This window comes from Gopherus flavomarginatus, chromosome 5, assembly GCF_025201925.1.
Source record: "Gopherus flavomarginatus isolate rGopFla2 chromosome 5, rGopFla2.mat.asm, whole genome shotgun sequence".
NCBI lineage: Eukaryota > Metazoa > Chordata > Testudines > Testudinidae > Gopherus > Gopherus flavomarginatus.
Window position 1 is genome coordinate 96141035 of NC_066621.1, and position 20479 is coordinate 96161513.

General features: G+C 43.9%; 1 protein-coding gene across 1 annotated transcript in view; it reads right to left on the bottom strand.

Annotated features, from left to right (window-relative positions):
- CAPN3 (calpain 3) overlaps positions 1 to 19885 on the bottom strand; it is a 64813-nt gene extending 44928 nt beyond the window's left edge. Inside the window, exons 1-3 of the mRNA XM_050954956.1 lie at positions 19274 to 19885; positions 5047 to 5116; positions 617 to 735 (exon numbers count right to left, since the gene is read on the bottom strand). Coding sequence (XP_050810913.1) covers positions 617 to 735; positions 5047 to 5116; positions 19274 to 19564 — 480 coding nt within the window. The 5' untranslated portion in view covers positions 19565 to 19885. The remainder of the gene's footprint in view (positions 1 to 616; positions 736 to 5046; positions 5117 to 19273) is intronic.
- Positions 19886 to 20479: the final 594 nt, after the last annotated feature.

The following is a 20479-nucleotide window of genomic DNA, read 5'->3' on the forward strand; positions in this document are numbered from 1 at the left end:
TCACACATCCATCCAGACTGCAAACAGGAAGGTGTGGGGAGAGGTTGAGAAAAGACGTTGTAAAACTGCAATGACAGTTGCAAGTGTGGTAGCTGGACTGAGTTCACTCATACAACACACACAGCCCTGCATAGAGTGTTTTCAGGGTAGGATTACAGGTAATGTAGAAAACAATAAATCAATCAGTGAATAATCAATTCTTTTACAATATGTCTCCAATAGAGACCAGCTATTTGAGGGACTAAAAATAGGCCCCCTTTCCAGCTAACAATTTATCTATAGTTCATGTAGTGGGCAGCATGGGACAGCTGAGCAATGGGAGGGAACACCTGTTGCTCTCTCTTACTGATGGGGCATATTAATTTGCAAATGTTTCAGTGGTGATTTAATGCTCCTCAATTACTGTGGCAGGTTGCTTGTTCTGTGATTCTCCTAGAATAATCTGGCATGGCGGAATTTATTTCCTATATCTCTCCCCCTTGTCACTTGCTCTGTCATCAGATAGATGAGACAAAGGGAACACTTTCTTCCTGGACTGTCAGAGCAACAAGTGCTCCATCTACCTCCCTGGATAATACCACTGCCACTCTACGTGCTGCTCTTGGAAAGGACTCACCTGGAAGTGAAAGATCCCAGCATAGTTTTTTATGAAGGTCTGATCATGAGGTATTACTCGGCAGAGTAGCTTTTCATTCAGCGTCAGGCAAGCAATGGCAGCTAGGAACCAGCAGTCACCTGTAAACAAGCAGAAGCAGCAGACAAAATGAAGGGTCAAAGACATTAGGGCAAAGTCCTATGAGACCAGTGGTCCATCTCTTCCAGCCACTAGAGTGTTTTGTGTGTATTGTGATGTATTTTAGTACATGTATAGCACATTCATATTATTGTATTAGGGAAGTGCCCATTAGCACGAATCAGGATTGGCGCTCTACTTGCTAAACACGCTACAAACATAGAGGGGGTATGATCCCTGCCCCAAAGGACTGAGAGGAGTCTGAGCTGGTATAATTGACACTTACACAAATTCACAAATCCTTAGCGTCTAGTACTCCTTTATTCTGTGAGGTTGTTCTAGCCTACACTGGCTGCAATGTCCAAACTCAGAACTGCCAGACCACAAAGTGCTCCAGCCATGCCTTATTGCAGTAGAATGCCTGCTGGGCCAAGCTAGGGGGCAGGAATAGGTGAAATACAGCTGGCTATGTTGGCTTTACAACAACTGGGAAGTCACCAATCCAAATTGAATTCCCAGCTGACTGTTAAAGACAGCCTTCTGTGCTAAGACAGAGCAGGGCAGAGGATCTGTCCCTCGATCTGACATTGGTGCATTTCTGGCTATGTTTTACATTTTGCTTTTCCATTCTCAGGGCAACATTCCAGTTCTGCTTATCCTATTATTGTGAGGTTTATTTGCTGCTTTATCATACTGAAAAAACTCTTCTCATTTCAGGCCTGTGTCCATGTTTGCAAATTCTATTCTTATGATTTTTGAAAGTTACATTTTAAAATAATAAACTTTATGTTGAGGCTTACTACCTCAGTGATGAGCTCTATGGGGCAGCAACTATTTTCAAACTACTTGTGTGTACAGCCCGTAGCGCACGCACGCACGCACACACACACACACAAAATCTTCAATTCTTTCATGCTGTCCATACTTCTTAAACAAACTCTCTGCCCCAGGGCACCAGGCTCGCACTTTCTTCTTTTTCCTCCTCAAAACTTACTCTTCTATCAAGCCTCAAAACTCAAACCTATCAGACCATTACATTAAAAAAATACACACACACAGCTAGAACCATCCTGTAACCTCTATACATATTGTGTTGTCTGTGTAAATTGTAAGGCCTTGGGGACAGGGACTTGACTTTTTAAAAAATTGGTCCTGTTCAGGACTGAGCATACTGTCAGCATGTAAAAATAACAAACAGCTGTCTGTTATGGTAGAAAACATAGGAATAAAACACCCATTAGCTGCATTTCATCTTCTCTGGAGCAATTGTCCCTGAAGTCCTACAGAATAGTAGGGAATTATTTAATATAATGGCCTGGTTGGTTATTACATCACCAACAATTTAAAACAAGCAAAAAATGTTGATCTTACAAATTTATCAAAACTATGGAGTCACAGCTGATGTTGTCAGGGCTGTGGAAAACTCATAGAGTATTGGCTTCTGATTTTGCTGAATTGAATCTGTGAGCTTGTGAAAGGAAAACATGGCGCCTTTGGAACAATGCCTGCTGGGAGTCATGGGGAGGGTAGAGGTAGGATCACTTGGCCTAACCTTTGTCTGTGTTGTATGAAGTGATGAAGGGGTGAGGCAGAAACTAAATCATTTCAAAGAGAAATGCTGCCTGAACCATCCTAGTTCTTATACTTCCTCTTTCACCCAAATGGTGATTTGAAGTGTGGGTGTGGGTATGGGTATCTGAGGACCCTTTGCCTCCTAATCAACTAAAAAGGAAATAGAGTTGATGGCTATTCTGTATTTAATTGTGTTAGGCCAGATCTGCACCATGAACTTACATCACTGTAGCTGCATTACTCTGGGGAGTGAAAAATCCACACCCCTGGGTGATGCAGTTATACTGACCTAAACCCCGGTGTAGATAGTGCTATGTTGACAGGAGTGCTTCTCCCATTGCCATACCTACTGCCTCTCATGGAGATGATGAGAGAAGCTCTCCCATCAGCGAAGTAGCATCTTCACTGAAGCAGCACAGCTGTGCCGCTGCAGTGTTTTAAGTGTAGACCTGCCTGTAGTGTGGAAATAGGTTTGTATTTAAAAGTCACTAAAAATTACTTTCACAGGTTGATTCTTGTCTGTTTGTGCCACTCTGTGGTAGTTGCACACAGAGCTCTGGGCAAGCCCTGTGGTTTGAAGTACAGCCAACTCAGAGCCATGGCTCATCTAAAGTAGGATTTAAAGCCATAGTAGCACCTTTCTAGAAAAAGTTTAAATAGTTTGTTTTCATTTTCAGTTTTAACAAATGTTGCTTATACTGGAGTGTTTGGAGTTTTAAGCACCACAGTGACCGTGTGTGGTCACTGCACCTTTAAGGTTGCGTGGTCTGGCAGAGATCACAGCTGGCAGCAGTTGCACCTACAGCTGGATCCCCAGAATGAAGTGGAACTGCATATACACCTCTACCCGGATATAACGCGGTCCTCGGGAGACAAAACATCTCACCGTGTTATAGGTGAGACCACGTTATATCAAACTTGCTTTGCCCCCCCTCATTCCTTGTTCCCTGGCCGCCCCCTTCAGAAACCCTCATCCCTAATCACCCTCAGTACCTCACCCCCTACCCAACCCCCCTGTCCCCTATCCACCCCCTGACAGGCACGCAGCGGCAGGAAGCGGGGCATCCCGGCCCCAGTCCGCTCCACCAGCTCCCAGCCACGGCGCTCCACTTCCCGCCATCGGTGAGTGTGGGGAGGTTGGGGAAAGGACGCTCCCCCCCATACTCACCTGTGGCGGGAAGAGGAGCGCTGCGGCTGGGAGCTGGCAGAGTGGAGCGGGCTGGGGCCGGGCTGCTCCGCTTCCGCAGCTGCTGGTAAGTGCGGGGGAGATGCCTTCCCCCAAGCCCCCTCCCCGAGCGACACGGCTGGGGCTGGGGCTGGGGCGAGGGAAACAGAGCAGGCTGCTCCTGGCCCCCAGCTAATCCCCCAGGCCACTCTGGGACTGTGGAGCCCCCACAAGTGCCCTCCCACAGCTCCTGCCCCCCAGACCCTGGTGGCGGGGCGGAGCTCCTGACCGCCCCCAAGACCCTTTGCCCCTTATCAAACCCCTGAGCCCTGGCCTGGCCTGGCCCCCTTAACACGCTTCTCACAGCAGCATGTCAGAGCTTTACCGCCTTGTACCCGAACCCGCCTTATATCGGGGTAGAGGTGTATCTTGTAAATAAGGACCCAATCATTGTGCTAAGCTAACTTGATTTATTATTGTTGCTCTTATCCAGTTGAAGTCAGTGTAGTTAGCTCACTTGTTTACATTTGAAGAGTTAACATACATGGTTTGAAAACTCAAAGTAGATGAGCTTTACTGTCATAAAATGGTTAAAAGCAGTTCAGAGATAAAGCGCTAACTCTGAGTGCTCTGGGTTTGTTTGGTATTTGCAATACAGGCTTTTGAATAGTGCCGAGAAATGTGCTTAGTAACATACACAAACATCTAGTCCAAAATGAACTAATGGGAAAAGTGAGTGCACCAAAGGGACAGGATATCATCAGAACAGAATAGCTTATGTGCAGTCCTGAGCATGTAAATGTGCACAGTTACCATTTTCATTGTTTCTGTATACTCCTGCTGTAGGCTTTCTGTATATCTAGTATAATGGGCATAACTAGTTTTCTTGCTTTCAAAATGCACCTATTCTTTGCTCAAGGTATATCATTACTGCCTCTGAGTGATTATGATCCATGCACACAACTAGTCTGTGTTAAAATTTCCTGTAGCTGTTGCCTTATCCTCCCTTCCCTCATCCTTGCTTTTTCCTTTTAATCTACTTGTGCTACTTCTTTGTCTTTCAGACTATAAGTTCCTGGAGCAGGGACTGTCCTTTAGTGTACATCTGCACAGTATTTAGCTCAGTGGAGCTATGTGTGTCTAGGAGCCATTATAATGTAAATAATAAAATCAATTAAAAATCTGACAAAATAAACTGATTTTAGATTAGACTTTTCCTCATCCACTCAGCCTCTCACTAGAAACAATTGCCTCCTCTTTAGCTCACGTAGACTCTGTCTCTTTAAGTCACTCTGTTCTTGAAAGCCTGGGAGAAAAGGGGCCTTGCAAAATGCTGCCCTGCAATATACTTCACAATATGAATAGCAAAGTCCGTGCACATTGAGCAGCTTCTCTCTCACACTCCTCATCTACAACCCTGCAGGACAGGGTGGCTTGGCTGAGAAGAGCTATGGCACAGAAACACAGATGTTTTAAACTCCTATCGAGCAAGTAAAAGCTAAAGCTAAAGTCTGATGCAATTATCTGGGACTATATAAGAAATCCAAAACACAGTACAGAAGACAAAATGCCATACCTAATTCTCCTTGACAAATATCAGTTCGGTTGGCTCCACCAATTATAAAACGTGGATTCTCACAGATTTCCTGTAAGATACAAACAAACATATGAGCAGGAAAAATGTGCTTTGTGCTTTCTGTATAATAAGCCTGCCCCCTGCACTAGCACCTGCTGTAGTTTCGACTAAGAAGGGTAATGTCAGGGCCTGCAACTGTGATGTGGCAGCGTAGAATGCTGTCCTGTGGTGAGGGACAGCCCATGAGAGGGCAGCTCCAGCTGGGGAGGGGGCTCGAAATCCACTGGAGAGGAGGCAGCTGGAAAGTGGTTAGAGAAGGAGGTGAAAAGAGGTGGCGCTGAGGTAAAAGGGGATTTGCCAGAGGAAGCTAGATCTTGAAGGGCAGTGTGCAAGGAGCCCAGCTGCAAGGGTACAGAGTGTGTGACTGGTGAGGTTGACCATTGGGACATTGACAGGGAATGCAGTTTGGGTGTGTGGGCAATGGGTGTGGATCTCCAGGTGAGGAGCTGTCATTCTGGGCAAACCTGTTGGAAAGAGGGGCAATCATTGCAGCAGCCAATCAAAGGAGCATCACAAGCTGGAGAGAGGCATAGACAGGACAGCAGGGGTGAAGCTCGACTTCAGCCAGGGAGAGGAGGATTCCGTTTTGGGATGACAGAGCATGTTGCTGATAAATTTATTTTACTGTGATGGTAATTTACATTTAATCATTTTCTGAAGCATGTATTTGATGTTACTTCATGTTATTTATGTTCTTGCCAAATTTCTGGGTTTTCCTTTATAAAGTTTAAAATGGAAGGTTATCTCCATTGTACTGGTTTTCCTCTTCCAAGCCTCACAGGAGGCATAGCCTATCTGAGGCCTGGGTCACTGCATCCATTTAGAAATGAAATGGGAGTTATGTCAATGTGATGGCCATAGAACCTACAACAAAACCATCTGCTGCAGGGGTTTGATTGCAGTTTCCTTTCAGAGGTGCTTTTTGGGGCCCTGTGAGGTCAGATGTGCTGAACTTCAGATAAAATGTAGCTTCCATCCAGAAGAGTTTGGTATCTGGAATTGGAGAGACCTCTTCTGGGCCAGCTGCACAGGGCATAGTTGCAAATACATTAACATTTTGAGGGGATCAGATAGAAGAATTTTGTTCAAAGTGTGTGTGTGTGTGATTTAAAATTGGAGTGTGATGAGGAAAGGCAGGATGGCAAGCCAGGGCTGGGAAACCAGTGCAGTTCATAAAATGTAGGTCTACGGACCCTAGGACTCTCACTGACAAATGCAGAGACGCATTCTCCCAGAAAACTGGAAACATCACTGGGGCAGGTCACTTGTGGGGGATAAGGCTCACATTTTCAAAAGCGGCCACAGGTTTTGAGTGCTTCCGTTTGTAGGTGCCCAACTTGAGACAACTAGGTGAAGATGAACTGCCAGGGTGGAGAGAGCACTGATGCTATTTTGGGAAGAAAGGATCCCTGTAATGATCCCTCTTTAACTCCCCTTCCCCAATAGGCTGCTCTTTGAGTCCTTGCTTCATGAGTTGTGCTTTCCTTCATTTTTGTTAAAGATTTTCTACTTTCTTCCCTAGTTGCAATATTGAATTGTCAAAATTACACTAGAAAAAGGTAATGCTGCTACAATCTGTCCCTTCAGGGCATGATTCTCCTCTGGCCTGCCCCAGCATAGTCATTTCCACCTGTGCAAAGTGGGTGTAAAGGGCTCCCAGATCAGAACATTAATATTTTGCACCCACTCTGCACAGGTGTAAATTACTAATGGCTTGTCTGAATTAGAGAAGCTAAACCAATTGGTGCCTTTTCGGTTGATTGAAAAGCAGCTTGCATCTACATTTAAAAATGCTTCAATAAATGCTGGCAGAGGCAGAAATCAGTGTAACTTACCTCAGAATTGAACCTAGACTGTAAAGCAATTCAGGTAGAAACATTTTCATATGTGGTAACAGTTTGTTCCCTAAGCTGGGCAAGGAACTATGGTATGGTGCAACCCAGGCTGGAGGAGGAGGAAAGAGAGGACAGCCAGCCCCACTTGGGAAGAGCCTTCCCTACTTCTTAGCAGCCTTCATCCGTGAACTTCATAGCCCAGGTTAGGGGGAAAAAGAGCATATGCCAACCGTGGGAACCCATATGCAAAGTTAGAAAAAAAAGAGAGACCCCCAAGCAGAGCCCATCTCCCAAGCAAAGAGATGGTGGCAGGGAAGGAACTTCCAGCCAGGTACCCAAACTCCTGAGATGGGGATAAAGAGAGAGATCTACTTAATGACCCCATCTCCTGTGCTGGAGGGGGGAAAAAAGAAACCACACCTCAGGACCCCATTTCCTGGGAAGTAGCAAGGGTGGGGAGAGAAGACAAGCTCCTCCCAGGAACTCCATTTTCTGGCTGTAGGGGAGAAGAGAGACCAGCAACAGCAGGTACAGCTATACAGAAAGTCAGGAGTGCTAGAGACAGGTCTTAGGGACTGTAGCTGCAGCCTGAAGCTTTTTCAGTATGAACAGCACAGTGATGGACTTTCTGAAGCTCATATTTCAGATCTAATTGTTTCTTTGGTATGAGACCATTTTTTCTCCTCCCCAGTAGTTGGCTCAGGAATGTATTAATTTTGATGTAACTATCTGGGTTATCCCCATCGCAGAATTGAGACAAGTGTCCAGTAACAACAAATTTCCAGCCCTCTACAAAAGTCATCTCATTCTGCCGACTGCTGGGAAATGAGAAAGTGGCCTTTATTTTCGTGCCTTAGTCAGCTGGCTGGGGGATTAAATTCTGTAAAGTCAGATGTTTGAGATATCTTATAACTTCTCTCCATCCACTTGATTTGTTGGAAACATTCTTCCCGACGCTGCTGTCATGCTTGTCTTGAAAACTGGCATAGTGTCCTGTGGGAAATTTCAGATTACAGGAGTACATTTTCTAACCCAGCCAATGTACTTCAACTGACTCCTGCTCCCACTGAAGTCAATGGTGACACTATCATTGACCAGACAGAATGAAACTAGACTCAGAGTACAGACTTCAGGATTTGGCACATTGTCTTTTAGTTAAATGTAGCTGGATATTTAAATACTTCCAAAGCTGCCAGTTAAAAAAGAAACATAAACACATCACTGTGACGTTCCCCTTTGGGGTTGTCTGGACCGGTGATCTGCTAGGTCACTCCAATCCTTGACTCTGTGAGCCAGCTTTTTCCTGTTCTGTTGTGAGAACCCCCACTCCTGGGCTGGTCATGCGCAGCCTTGGGCATATAAGCTGCTCCCAGTTACTTGCCACTGAATGACAGTGTCCAATATCTCTGGTCCCAGACACAACCCTAGGAACCTCTGTCTTGCAGTGTCCAGTTATGCCCGCTGGACACTGCAAGCTTATATAAGTTCTTCAATTTAACAAAGAAATTGATGTGTACCAGGCTTGTTATCCTAAGGGGAATCTCTGACATGCTTCAAACCAAACGCACTGCTTCAGATAGAATAAACCAAAAGATTTATTAACTATAAAGATAGATTTTAAGTGATTATAAGTCACAACATAAGTCAGATTTGGTCAAATGAAATAAAAACAAAATGTATTCTAAGCTGATCTTAACACTTTCAGTGCCCTTACAAACTTAGATGCTTCTCACCACAGGTTGGCTGGTTGCTCTTCAGCCAGGCTCTCCCCTTTGATCAGCACTTCAGTCGCTTGATGTGGTGTGTGTAGGTGGAAGAGAGAGAGAGCATGGCAAATGTCTCTCCCTTTTATCATGTCCTTTCTTCCCTTTTGGCTTTGCCCCAGTCCTCCCTTCAGAGTCAGGTGAGCATTACCTCATCGCAGTTCCAAACTGACCAAAGAAAGCGGGGGTGACTCCCTCGAGAGTCTAACAGATGCTTTTGTTACTGCCTAGGCCAGTGTCTTTTATTACTGTGAGGCTGGGCTGGGTTTGTCCCACACCTGCCCTGATGAGGTGTGAACTGCCTCTCTGCTCTTGGAGAGCTTTTGTTTGGACTTGCTTTAAGCCATGAGAATATATTTTCAACCTCATAACTATATACATGAAATTATAACCCATAAACATAACTATAACATCACTTTAATAACAATGCTCAGTACATCATGAGCCGTCCGAAGACACCGGACATGCCAAAATTTGCATTGGATACCACACAGTCATTTTACAAGGATGAACATGGGGGTGCTGGGTGTTCCCCCAAGGTACAGAGTGTCACAACCACCCACTGTGTAATTTCACATGGCATCATATTCAATTACAAATTATACACAAAACAAAAGGCAGGAATCATACAGTTGTCATGTGGAAAGATGCAGGTGTAATATAAATATACTTCTGAGCTGAAATCAAAGGCAGTATTCTGCAAATCATCTCATTTTCCTTACTACTCTCAGAGGCCTCCCATCCCCCATAGGGAAATTTTGTAAAATTGCATATCAGTGCTTGTACCAGTTCAACTCCTATGGTGAGAGTAATGCTGCCATCCCTAGTGCAGACCAGTTGCTGGTGTTTTAAGTATCATGCCATCTAAAAGATGATCAGAGCAGAACTCACTGGCATGGTATGTAAAATGCCAGTGGCACGGAAAAAAAATAGTGGGTATCAGCACTCACCACAGTCCCCCTTCCCCATCCCGATCAGCTCCTCCCACTCCACTCATTACCTCCTGCCCACCAGTGGCCCTGCCTATCAGCTCCTCTCCCTCCCTCCCAGTGCCTCCCACCCACTGTGGAACAGCTGTTCAGCAGTGTGCAGGAGGTGCTGGGGAGGAGGAGTAGGAGTGAGGGGAGCGTGCTTGGGGGAGGGGGTGGGAAGAGGTGGGCAAGGATGGAGGCTTGGGGGAAGGGGTAAAGTGGGGATGGGACGTGGGGCATAGCGGGGGTCAAGCACCCCTGGCAACTCATAAAGACAGCACCTATTCTTGACCCCCTTCTGTGGTCTGCTCAAGCACTCCCCTGTTAGGTCTCAGGCCTCTAGTCATCACCTCTTTCTGTGCTCCCTTGCACTTCACTGTGATGTCCCAGCAGGCCTGACCGGAGTCCAGTGCCTGTGCTTTGCTTTCTCTCACAGGACTGTATGCCAGTGGTTACAAGTAACCAAACCGCTCTTCCAAAGCAGAGTGCATATGTTTTAGGACAAAAACAATTTAGAGAAAACATATCAAACAATAAAAAATATAAACACATACTGTACTGGTTGTTCCCCCTCAAACCTATGGAGACCTGGTAGCTTCCAGTCCTTTCAATCTATTAGCAGGGTTTGGCGCCCCTTGTCAAAGGGTCAAATCCATTGGTTGGATTAAAATGTGGGCCTCTTAGTTTAAGCTCAGCCTTTTATACCAAAAGCCCTTTCTTTGTCTCATTAGGCCCCAGGGACCCAGTCTGAACCAGTTAATCCAATTCTCTCTAGGGGTGCTACTTCTCTGGAGTTGCTTATCCATCTCAGGAGTCATAGTTATCACTGATTTTAGTTCCTGGTTTATGCAGATAGATAACTTTTTACAAGGGTGATACAATAGGATCACAAAGATACAAATAACCTTCAGAAAGTTAATATATTCTTCTTCCCACCTCCAAAGATCCTGCCTGAGTTTGCAATATCTGCCACACATGCCCATTAAACTTCACAGATAGCATTTTGCATTACAGTAGTACTGCCTTAGAAAGACCTCTTAATAATCTTTAACGAATCAATGAGCAAAGGGTATGATAAATGAGTATGTAAAAGTACAGTACTGCCAGAGAGTCTTCCTATTAATCTGTCAGTGTTAATGTATCAAAACAGGATTATAGCAGGCCGCCTTTTCAATCTTTCATTGTAATGTAATGAAGTCCATTTCTCATGTCTGAATGCTATTGTAATCTCTTTGGTAATTTCGCATTGCTGTGTAATTTAAAGGGGAGCACTTAATAACCTCATTCTGCAATCAGATGCCTACCCCTCGCTAATGGCACATTGCAACGTACCATAAAGAGACTTTAGCAAAGTCCCCACAGTGTCCTCACCAGGTGATGTATCATAATGTAGTCATCATAACAGCCTCATCATGTGAGATATTGTAATACAATCCCTTTAGTATCCTCCTTGTATGATAGATTCCAGTGAAATTCCCTCTGCACACTTGTGGCATGGTGAATAGCAATATAATCCCATTAGTGCCTTCAAGGCACATCATATTTTACAGGGTATACTGTGCCTTCAAGGCACATCCCTGGGTATACTGATGGCATAATGTATTGCAATGGGATCTTCTTTGCAACCTCATGATACAGTTATTATCTTATACTGTGATAACCTATGCTTCCTTGTGGTGGAATTATTATTTATTATGTGTACTGTGGTAGTGCTGAGAGGCCCCAGTTCCAGCTTACAATCTAAGTAATATATCTGTAAGAAGGTGTCACATTCTGTGGTTCTGCACAGGAATGCAGGGCTCTTCTGTTGAAATCCCAATTGCCAGATGCTTGAACACCATATAGAGATGCAGATGTATTTTCGCTGAGTCATTTCAAGTTTAGAAAGGCAGCATGGTTTAGCAGGCTGAGCTGAAGACTGGAAATCAGGAATTCCTGACCTCTAATCTCAGCTCTGTCTCTAGCTTGTTATATAACCTTGGGAAAGTCACTTAACCACATTGTACCTCAGTTTTCCCATCTGTAAAATAGGGATAATACTCACCTACCTTACAAGTGTGTTATGGGACTTAATTAGTTAATGATCATAAGACTCCAAAAATAAGTAAGCCCTCCTCCCCCCCAAGAAGTGTGTTCACTGGCCCATTGAGGGATAGCTCAGTGGTTTGAGCATTAGCCTGCTAAAGCCAGGGTTGTGAGTTCAATTCTTGAAGAGGCCATCTAAGGAACTGGGGTAAAATTCTGTCTGGGGATTGATCCTGCTTTCAGCAGGGGGTTGGACTTGATGACCTCCTGAGGTCCCTTCCAACCCTAATATTCCATGAGTGTTCTAATGTATAAGATAATTTAAGTATTAACTTCAGAGCACTCTGCTGTGAAGTTTATTTTCTGAAGAGAGGTCTCAGGTTCCTTTGGGGTTTTTTGTACAGTGTCTTCAGGGTCTTGGACCAGATTCTCAGCCCCAGTTCTGTTCCCTTTGTGGCACCTGAGCAGTACAAAGGGTATTTTATGTAGTTGCAGCTGGCCTGTTGAGAATCTGCCAGCAGAAGGGAATGCTCAGTTGGTAAAAAGTCATTGGAGCCAGCTCCTCTATCAGTCTCCCCCAGCCATTGGGGGAGGGGAGGTCCAGGATAGGGGAGTGAGGAGGTGTGATGGGGTGCAGATGGGATGGAGCAGAGCACTCCAATTCTCTGCCAGCATATTGTCACTTAGGAAGCAGAGCTAGATGTTTTAAGTTAGAATAACTCCTAAATGTTCTAATTTGCATTAGGACCAGGACAGCTTGAGAATCAAAATGGTCTTGATCCAGTTTTTGCGCTGAGCAGAAGAGAGAGATGCAGTGGAGAATCAGGCCCTTGAGTTTCTCTTGTCTTACACTCTCAATTAGATGATTTGATTTTACGCAGTAACTGTGAGGTATTAATTATAAACTGGATGTAAACCAATTTAAAGTATAGTTTGAACATAAACACCGTGTGGGATCCTGCAATCCTTACTCAGGCAAAACTTTCATAGATGTCAACTGAAGTTTTGCCTGAGTAAAGCCTGTGTGTATTCAGATCATGTTATGGCAGTCGCTAGCTGACTAGAATTACATGCTTCTGTTCCCCTGTGCCTCTGATAAAGTTCACTGTTGCTGTATATGGCAGTCTGTCCTTCCGACAGTAACCCAAAGACCAGTCCCCCTTCCTTCACAGCATAGGCAATTATTTAAGAGGTAGAAGGTGGGAGATCAGATTTCTTTATGTTGTTAGTGGTTCCTCAGATAAGTGGCTTCAGGGCCAGATATCTGAGAGTGGATTGGTTCCTAGGCTGTGAACTCCTGTCTCAGTTACAAGAACTATTTCATTGCAACTTTAATGCAGTGAGATGTCACGGAGAAACCCTTCCTCAAATTGCAGTTCTGTATTCCCAGCCTAAGTGGAGAGTTACCAAAATTCTGAGCATCCTGCACATGCAATATTGGGCTATATTCATCTAGTGGATTGATTTTAGGACTAGAAGTCAGGAAGCCTAGATTCTATTCCTGTTTCTATCACTGTCTCCCTGTGGGACCTTGGGTCAAACACTTAATCTCTAAACCTCAGATTACCCATCCGAAGAACAGGTCTAATAATGTGCTTTGTAAAGCACTTTGATATCTACAGATGAGAAGTGCTATATCAGGTGTAGAGCAGCGGTTCTCAACCAGGGGTGCGTGTACCCAGAGGGTATGCAGAGGTCTTCCAGGGGGTACATCAACTCATCTAGCTAGTTGCCTAGTTTTACAACAGGCTACATAAAAAGCACTAGTGAAGTCAGCACAAACTAAAATTTCATACAGACAATGACTTGTGTATACTGCTCTATATACTATACACTGAAATATCAGTACAATATTTATATTCCAGTTGATTTATAATTATATGGTAAAATGAGAAAGTGAGTGATTTTTCAGTCAGTGTGTGCTGTGACACTTGTATTTTTATGTCTGATTTTGTAAGCAAGTAGTTTTTAAGTGAGGTGAAACTTGGGGGTATGTAAGACAAATCAGACTCCTGAAAGGGGTACAGTAGTCTGGAAAGGTTGAGAGCCAGTGGTGTAGAACATGATTATTATTGATTAATAATACTAGAGATGCAACAATGTTTGCATGTTGCACAGCACCTGCTATCATATTAATTTTTTTAATTCCTTCACTATTACCAGAATAATCCCTTGACACTTATATAGCACCTTCCATTCAAGAATCTCAGATATGTTATTTATTCAATTCCCATTAAGGTGACAGCAAGTGTGAAAAATCGGTTTGGGGATGGGGGAGGGGGAGGTAATAGGAGCCTTTATAAGAAAAAGGCCCAAAATCAGGACTGTCCCTATAAAATCTGGACAACTGGTCTCTCTAATTCTCATCCTATAGAGGGGGAAACTGAGGCACAAAATGGCTACGTGATTTGCATCAGGTAACTCAGCAAGTCAGTGGCAGTGAGGAATAGAACCCATATCTCCCAGTCTTGTACTTTAATCTATAGACCTTGCTTCATTTAAAATGTACATTTGTTCCTTCTGAGAGAACACTGTGTATATAACATACATATGGTAGTCAAGGAAAGGCAGCAGAGTTAAAGGTGGTATTAGAATGGTCTGTCGGTACTTTCAAAGTGTCCGGCATTTTTTGTTTTGTTTTAAACTACAGCTTTTGAATTACCTGACTCTTAAACTATTTTTAAAATAACTACAATGTTCTAAGAATACTGTTGTAAATTTATCTATTTATAATCTTAACTCTATTTTAACAAAGTCTTCCCCCCCCCCAGCATTTATGGAATGGATATGTACTTCTGTAGTTTAGCCTTGAACTTCTGGTGGTTTGATGTATGCTGTAATCCTTTAGCAGAATACCCTGGTGGCAGTATTACTGCATCATATTAATTTGTCTTTATGGTGTCCTATTATTAGCATATTACTGCTATTCCTGACTGTAACATTATCAGACAAGTTCTTCTCCTAGCAGGGAAGCACATTTGAGATGTAGTTCTAAATACCAGTGAAGCAAAGTCTGCAGACTGTAGCAACAAATATAAGAAACTCTAGCTTCAGTTTATGGGAGGAGATGAAATGGATTATAAGGGAAGCTGCAAATGTATCTGCTCCTGAAAGTTCACATAGAGAAAGGAGCCTCTCACTATAATATACTACAATATTTTGCATTTATATGCACTTTTCAAGATCTCAAAGCACATTACAACGGTGGGTGTTCTACCTTTTACAGCTAAGGAAACAGGCATAGAGAGGGTAAGGCATAATTTTTCAAAAAGTGTGAGCTAATTTAAAGTTCTTTATCTTTAGGTATCTAATTTGAGACAATGACGACCTGATTCTCAGAGGTGCTCAGCGCTCACATCTGCATATTTACAGCTGAGTTTGCTCAACAGCTCCAATGAGGCTCAAGTTGGTCGTCCAAACACTGTCACTCCAAATTAGTGGACACATTTGAGAATTTGGGCCTTACTGACTAGCCCAGCATCACACAGCACAGTGCCAGAGCCAGGATTAGAATCCAGATCTCCTGACTTCTAGTGCCCTGCTCTAACCTCTGGACTATGCTGTCTCCTTTTATATAAATGAAAATTAGCATTGAAACAGTGTGGAAAATAATTTAGGATCTGATTTTTAGATTTTTAGGTTGCATTTCTGTGTATTGTACAACCCTGTGCACACTGTTGGCACATAATATTTATTATACAGCTCTCAAATTGCATCAAAGGTGATTCTATAAGGGCGGATTAAAGATCACTGGGATAGGAGCCCAAAACTCTGAGGTGTCCTAGAAACCAAAGGCTTAATCCTCCACCTTGTGCAATCATTTATATCTGTGCAACGTGGGTGTTAAATGCTACCCTTTACAGTTTAACTCTTCCATTGATCCACATACCTTTATTCAGTTCTCCTCTGATATCCATTGACTATGCCACTACATGCTGCTGTATCACTTTACCTCCTGTGGATATCTGAGAAAGCATCTCCCTTGCCAGTCAATTCAATTGCTGCTCCACTTAACTGATACCCAGATATTTCTATAGAGATGCTGGGGCAGTAGATAGGCTAAATGGACATGTTTTTAACTCACTCCCATATAAATTTTCCTTCTAGTTTTGATTGAACTGTCTTGCATTTTAAAGATTGGTTCTGCCTCATGCTCTGTCAATACATAGAGAGACGAACTTCAGTGATGTTGCATGAGATGTAAATCAATGCAGCTCTTATCCCAGGCCTGGTCTACACTACACGTTTAAATTGAATTTAGCAGCATTAAACCGATTTAATGCTGTACCCGTCCACACTACGAGGCCCTTTATATCGATATAAAGGGCTCTTTAAATCGGTTTCTGTACTCCTCTCCAACGAGAGGAGTAGCGCTAAAATTGGTATTACCATATCGGATTAGGGTTAGTGTGGCCGCAAATCGACCCTACTGGCCTCCGGGCGGTATCCCACAGTGCACCACTGTGACCGCTCTGGACAGCAATCTGAACTTGGATGCAGTGGCCAGGTAAACAGGAAGAGCCCCGCAAACTTTTGAATTTCATTTCCTGTTTGCCCAGCATGGAGCTCTGATCAGCACGGGTGGCGATGCAGTCCCAAATCCAAAAAGAGCTCCAGCGTGGACCGTACGGGAGATACTGGATCTGATCGCTCTATGGGGAGACAAATCTGTTCTATCAGAGCTCCGTTACAGAAGACGAAATGCCAAAGCGTTTGAAGAAAATCTCCAGGCTACACAGTGCTGCGTGACAAGCGTAACGGAAAGCCAAAGAATCAAATGGACGCTCATGGAGGGAGGGAGGGGGTACTGAGGACTCCAGCTATCCCACAGTCCTCAGCAGTCTCCGAAAAATATTTAAATTCTTGGCTGAGCTCCCAATGCCTGTAGGTTCAAACACATTGTCCGGCATGGTTCAGGGTATAGCTCGACAATTTACTCCCTCCCCCCACGTGAAAGAAAAGGGAAAGAAATCGTTTCTTGACTTCTTTCAATGTCACCCTATGTCTACTGAATGCTGCTGGTAGACGTCATGTATCTGCTCCTCTCCCCTCCCCAGTGGCAGATGGTGCAGTAGGACTGCTAGCCGTCCTTATCATCAGCCCGTGAGTGCTCCTGGCTGGCCTCAGGTGAGGCTGGCCGGGGGCGCCTGCGTAAAAATAGGAATGATTCCTGGTCATTCCCAGTAGATGGTACAGAACGGCTGGTAACCGTCCTCATCATAGCAACTGGGGGCTGAGCTCCATCAGCCCCCTCCCTTTCCTGTGTAAAGAAAAGATTCTGTACTGCCTGGACTAGCATAGCAGCGGGATGCTGGGCTCCTCTCCCCCGCACCGCTTAATGTCCTGCCTGGACTGTCATAGCAGCGGGATGCTGGGTTCCTCTCCCCCACACCGCTTAATGTCCTGCCTGGACTGTCATAGCAGCGGGATGCTGGGCTCCTCTCCCCCGCACCGCTTAATGTTCTGCCTGGACTGTCATAGCAGCGGGAGGCTGCCTCCCCCTCATTTTATCTCACTAACAAGTCACTGTTTCTTATTCTTGCATTCTTTATAACTTCATTACACAAATCGGGGGTACACAGCCACGGTAGCCCAGGAAGATAGGGGAGAAGGGAAGCAACGGGTGGCGTTGTTGCAGGGGCAACCCCCGTGAATGGCATGCAGCTCATCATTTCTGCAGGATCTGACATGGAGCAGCTGTGCTCTCTGATGCACTAGTTCTCTAGTACACTTGCCCCATATTCTAGGCAGGACTGACTCTATTTTTAGATACCATAAAGGAGGGATTGACTCGGGGAGTCATTCCCATTTTTGCCTTTGCACCCCCGGCCGACCTCAGCGTGGGGCACCCATGATAGCAGCAGACAGTACAGAATGACAGATAACTGTCTCTGCTATCATGCAAAAGCAAGTGAATGCTGCTGTGTAGCGCTGCAGTATCGCCTCTGTCAGCAGCATTCAGTGCTATGGAGTCTGCCAGGGCAATCCAGGGAAAAAGGGCGCAAAATGATTGTCTGCCGTTGCTTTCCCACAGGAAGGAATGAGTGACGACATTTACCCAGAACCACTTGCGACAATGATTTTTGCCCCATCAGGCACTGGGATCTCAACCCAGAATTCCAAGGGGCGGGGGAGACTGCAGGAACTATGGGATAGCTATGGAATAGCTACCCACAGTGCAACGCTCTGGAAATCGACGCTAGCCTCGGACCATGGACGCACACCGCTGAATTAATGTGCTTAGTGTGGCCGTGTGCACTTGACTTTATACAATCTGTTTTACAAAACCAGTTTATGTAAAATCAGAATAATCCCGTAGTGTAGACGTACCCCCAGACTGTATGGATTACTCCTGCATAAAATATCAGTATTGGCTGGGACTAAATATCTTCCTGCCCTTAATTTTCTCACTGTGTGGAGCAATAACTGTAACGGACCTTTACAGTCATCTTTTGGTTCTATAATACCCATATTCCAAGGCCACTGGCCTTCTATCTTTATGCTGTCATCAGCTCAATCTATGATGTTTCATTATGGCACAAAAGTATGGGCTAATGCTGCACATATGTAAAAGGAAGCCCATAATAATCAGGGATGGATAAAAGCAAAATCCTCAAAATTTGGCCTTCACAATTAGAGGGGCCCAGGTGAAGTAGTGAAACAATAACAGGCAGCAGCACAATGTACTGCTTGTCAGCTGCCTGTTGGATGAGCTGGGTTGCCTCACTTGGAAGGAAATATTAGGAGTGAGAGGAAAAACAAGCGTCCATCTAGGATTGGGATTCAGGACCTTGGAGGGAGAATTCACTCTGAGGGGAAGGCTGTAGGGAGAAGTCTGTCAGGAAGGGCAGAAATATTGGTGAATTTGCAACCCAGTAAACATTAATCCACCTTGGTAATTATTATAACCCCCCAGTTCATGGCAGATAGATAATGGGATAACCACCTTTGCATTTAGGAACAAGTGATACTGGAAATCAATGGCAAGATGATAAAATAAAAGAAAATGGTCAAGATTCTGCTCTGTTACACCCATGCAACTTTTTTTACTTAACTGGAGTGACATGGGTATAACTCAGACCTGTTCTTCCAAAGGTACTTCTGAAAATGAAAAGGTGGGCCCAAAGGGTTGTTTGTAGTAAAATAAAATGAAGAAACCCACCAGTAAAATAAAGTAGTGTTGAAAAAATAAATCTGTGCAGGCCCCAGTATGTGTGTTGGAGAAAGAGGAGAGGGTTTAAAATTTGTTTTGTTTGGTGTCTTCATATTAGAAAATTCCAAACAAATCAGAGTAATTAAAAGCCAATTAAAATACATTTCAAAAAAATAAAGTTCCAGGTAATCAATCCAAGGTCTTATTGATTTTCAGGTGATTATTTATATTCTCTCTACACTTCCCTATCCCCACAGATCCTAGACGGTAATTTCCCAACCCTAGAAAACAACTAAAGAAATATGTTTCCAGTGTATATTTTCCACCAAGGGAATGTGCTCAGTACAGATAACTGCATTGATTATATTTATAAATAGAAAAGGGCATTCAGTGTTTTAATTAGACTGACAAATTACTCACTGTGGGTCTTTTCCACTCAAACTTGATGGGTACTTTCTGGCTGTAGAAAAGGGAGCTCTCATTAGGTGGGAAATCAGGATCCACATAAAGAATCTTCTTTTCCAGGCATTTCTTGTGGAGTTCTTCAAAGGTCTTTTCCCGTACTCCAATAATGGGCTGGTTGCGACTGATGATAGCAGAGTAGATACCCCCTGAACCTCCTCCCGTTTCAGCTGTTGTGCTAATGTTGGTGCTGGGAACTGACCCAGTCTCTGTCTGTTGAGCCACCACAGCATTTATGGCCGAAGGCATGGAAATCAGATTTAAACAAAATTAAAAAAACAAAAGGAAAATAAAAAGGAAGCTCTTGCAACCTACACGAAAACTACAGAAAAGAGGAAGTCACTGCAAAAAAAAAAACAACAGTTTAACAGCTCTCTCTTTTGACTGCAAGTGTCCAAGTCACATTAAAAGTAATAAAATGTCATGGAGTAGAGCAATTTGTATGTCATCCTGAGCTTCTTGCTGTGGTAATTTTTATCAGCAATCAAAATTTGTTCCTTGACAGGAAACAAGAGAAATTGTTGAGTAACTTTTCTGTCTAGGGTTGGTGTGTCTACAGCATGTGTGTGAGAGTGTGTCTGTGTCCTGTAGAGATTTCAACAAGGAAAACTAAAAATAAACATGGTGAGAGAGAGAGAGAGAGTGTCAATTTGACGTGTAGTTTCTTCCTATTCAGGGCTTGTTCTCGGAGAAGGGTTGACATGGCTAGGCTGATTCCCAGTGCCACATAGGTTTTTTTTTTTTTTTTCAATTGCAAAAAATTGTGAAACTGCAAGTCACATTTACATATTGATTTTAAGCAGCATTTTATAGCATGTTCCTTATCATTATGATGGGTCCCGATGTTACACAGATTTATGTACCTGTTTAACTTTATTCATTGGTGCTGTCTTCTTTGCAAAAAAAAGTGTGCCTTTACACTGAGATAGCCAACTCGAGTTAAAGTCCTAGTGGGGACAAGGCACAGGTAATTTTTACCATGATGTAGCTAGTTGAGGTCAACCTTATACCCGGCCCCGCACCCGCCCCAACTGTCAGGCTTATCTTGACTAGGTATGTCAAGCTACAGTGCCTTGTTTCCATTTAGATTTTACATTGAGATAGCTAACTTGATATAAAACACACCTTTTTTTTTTCTTTCAGTGAAGGCACAGCCATTGGCTT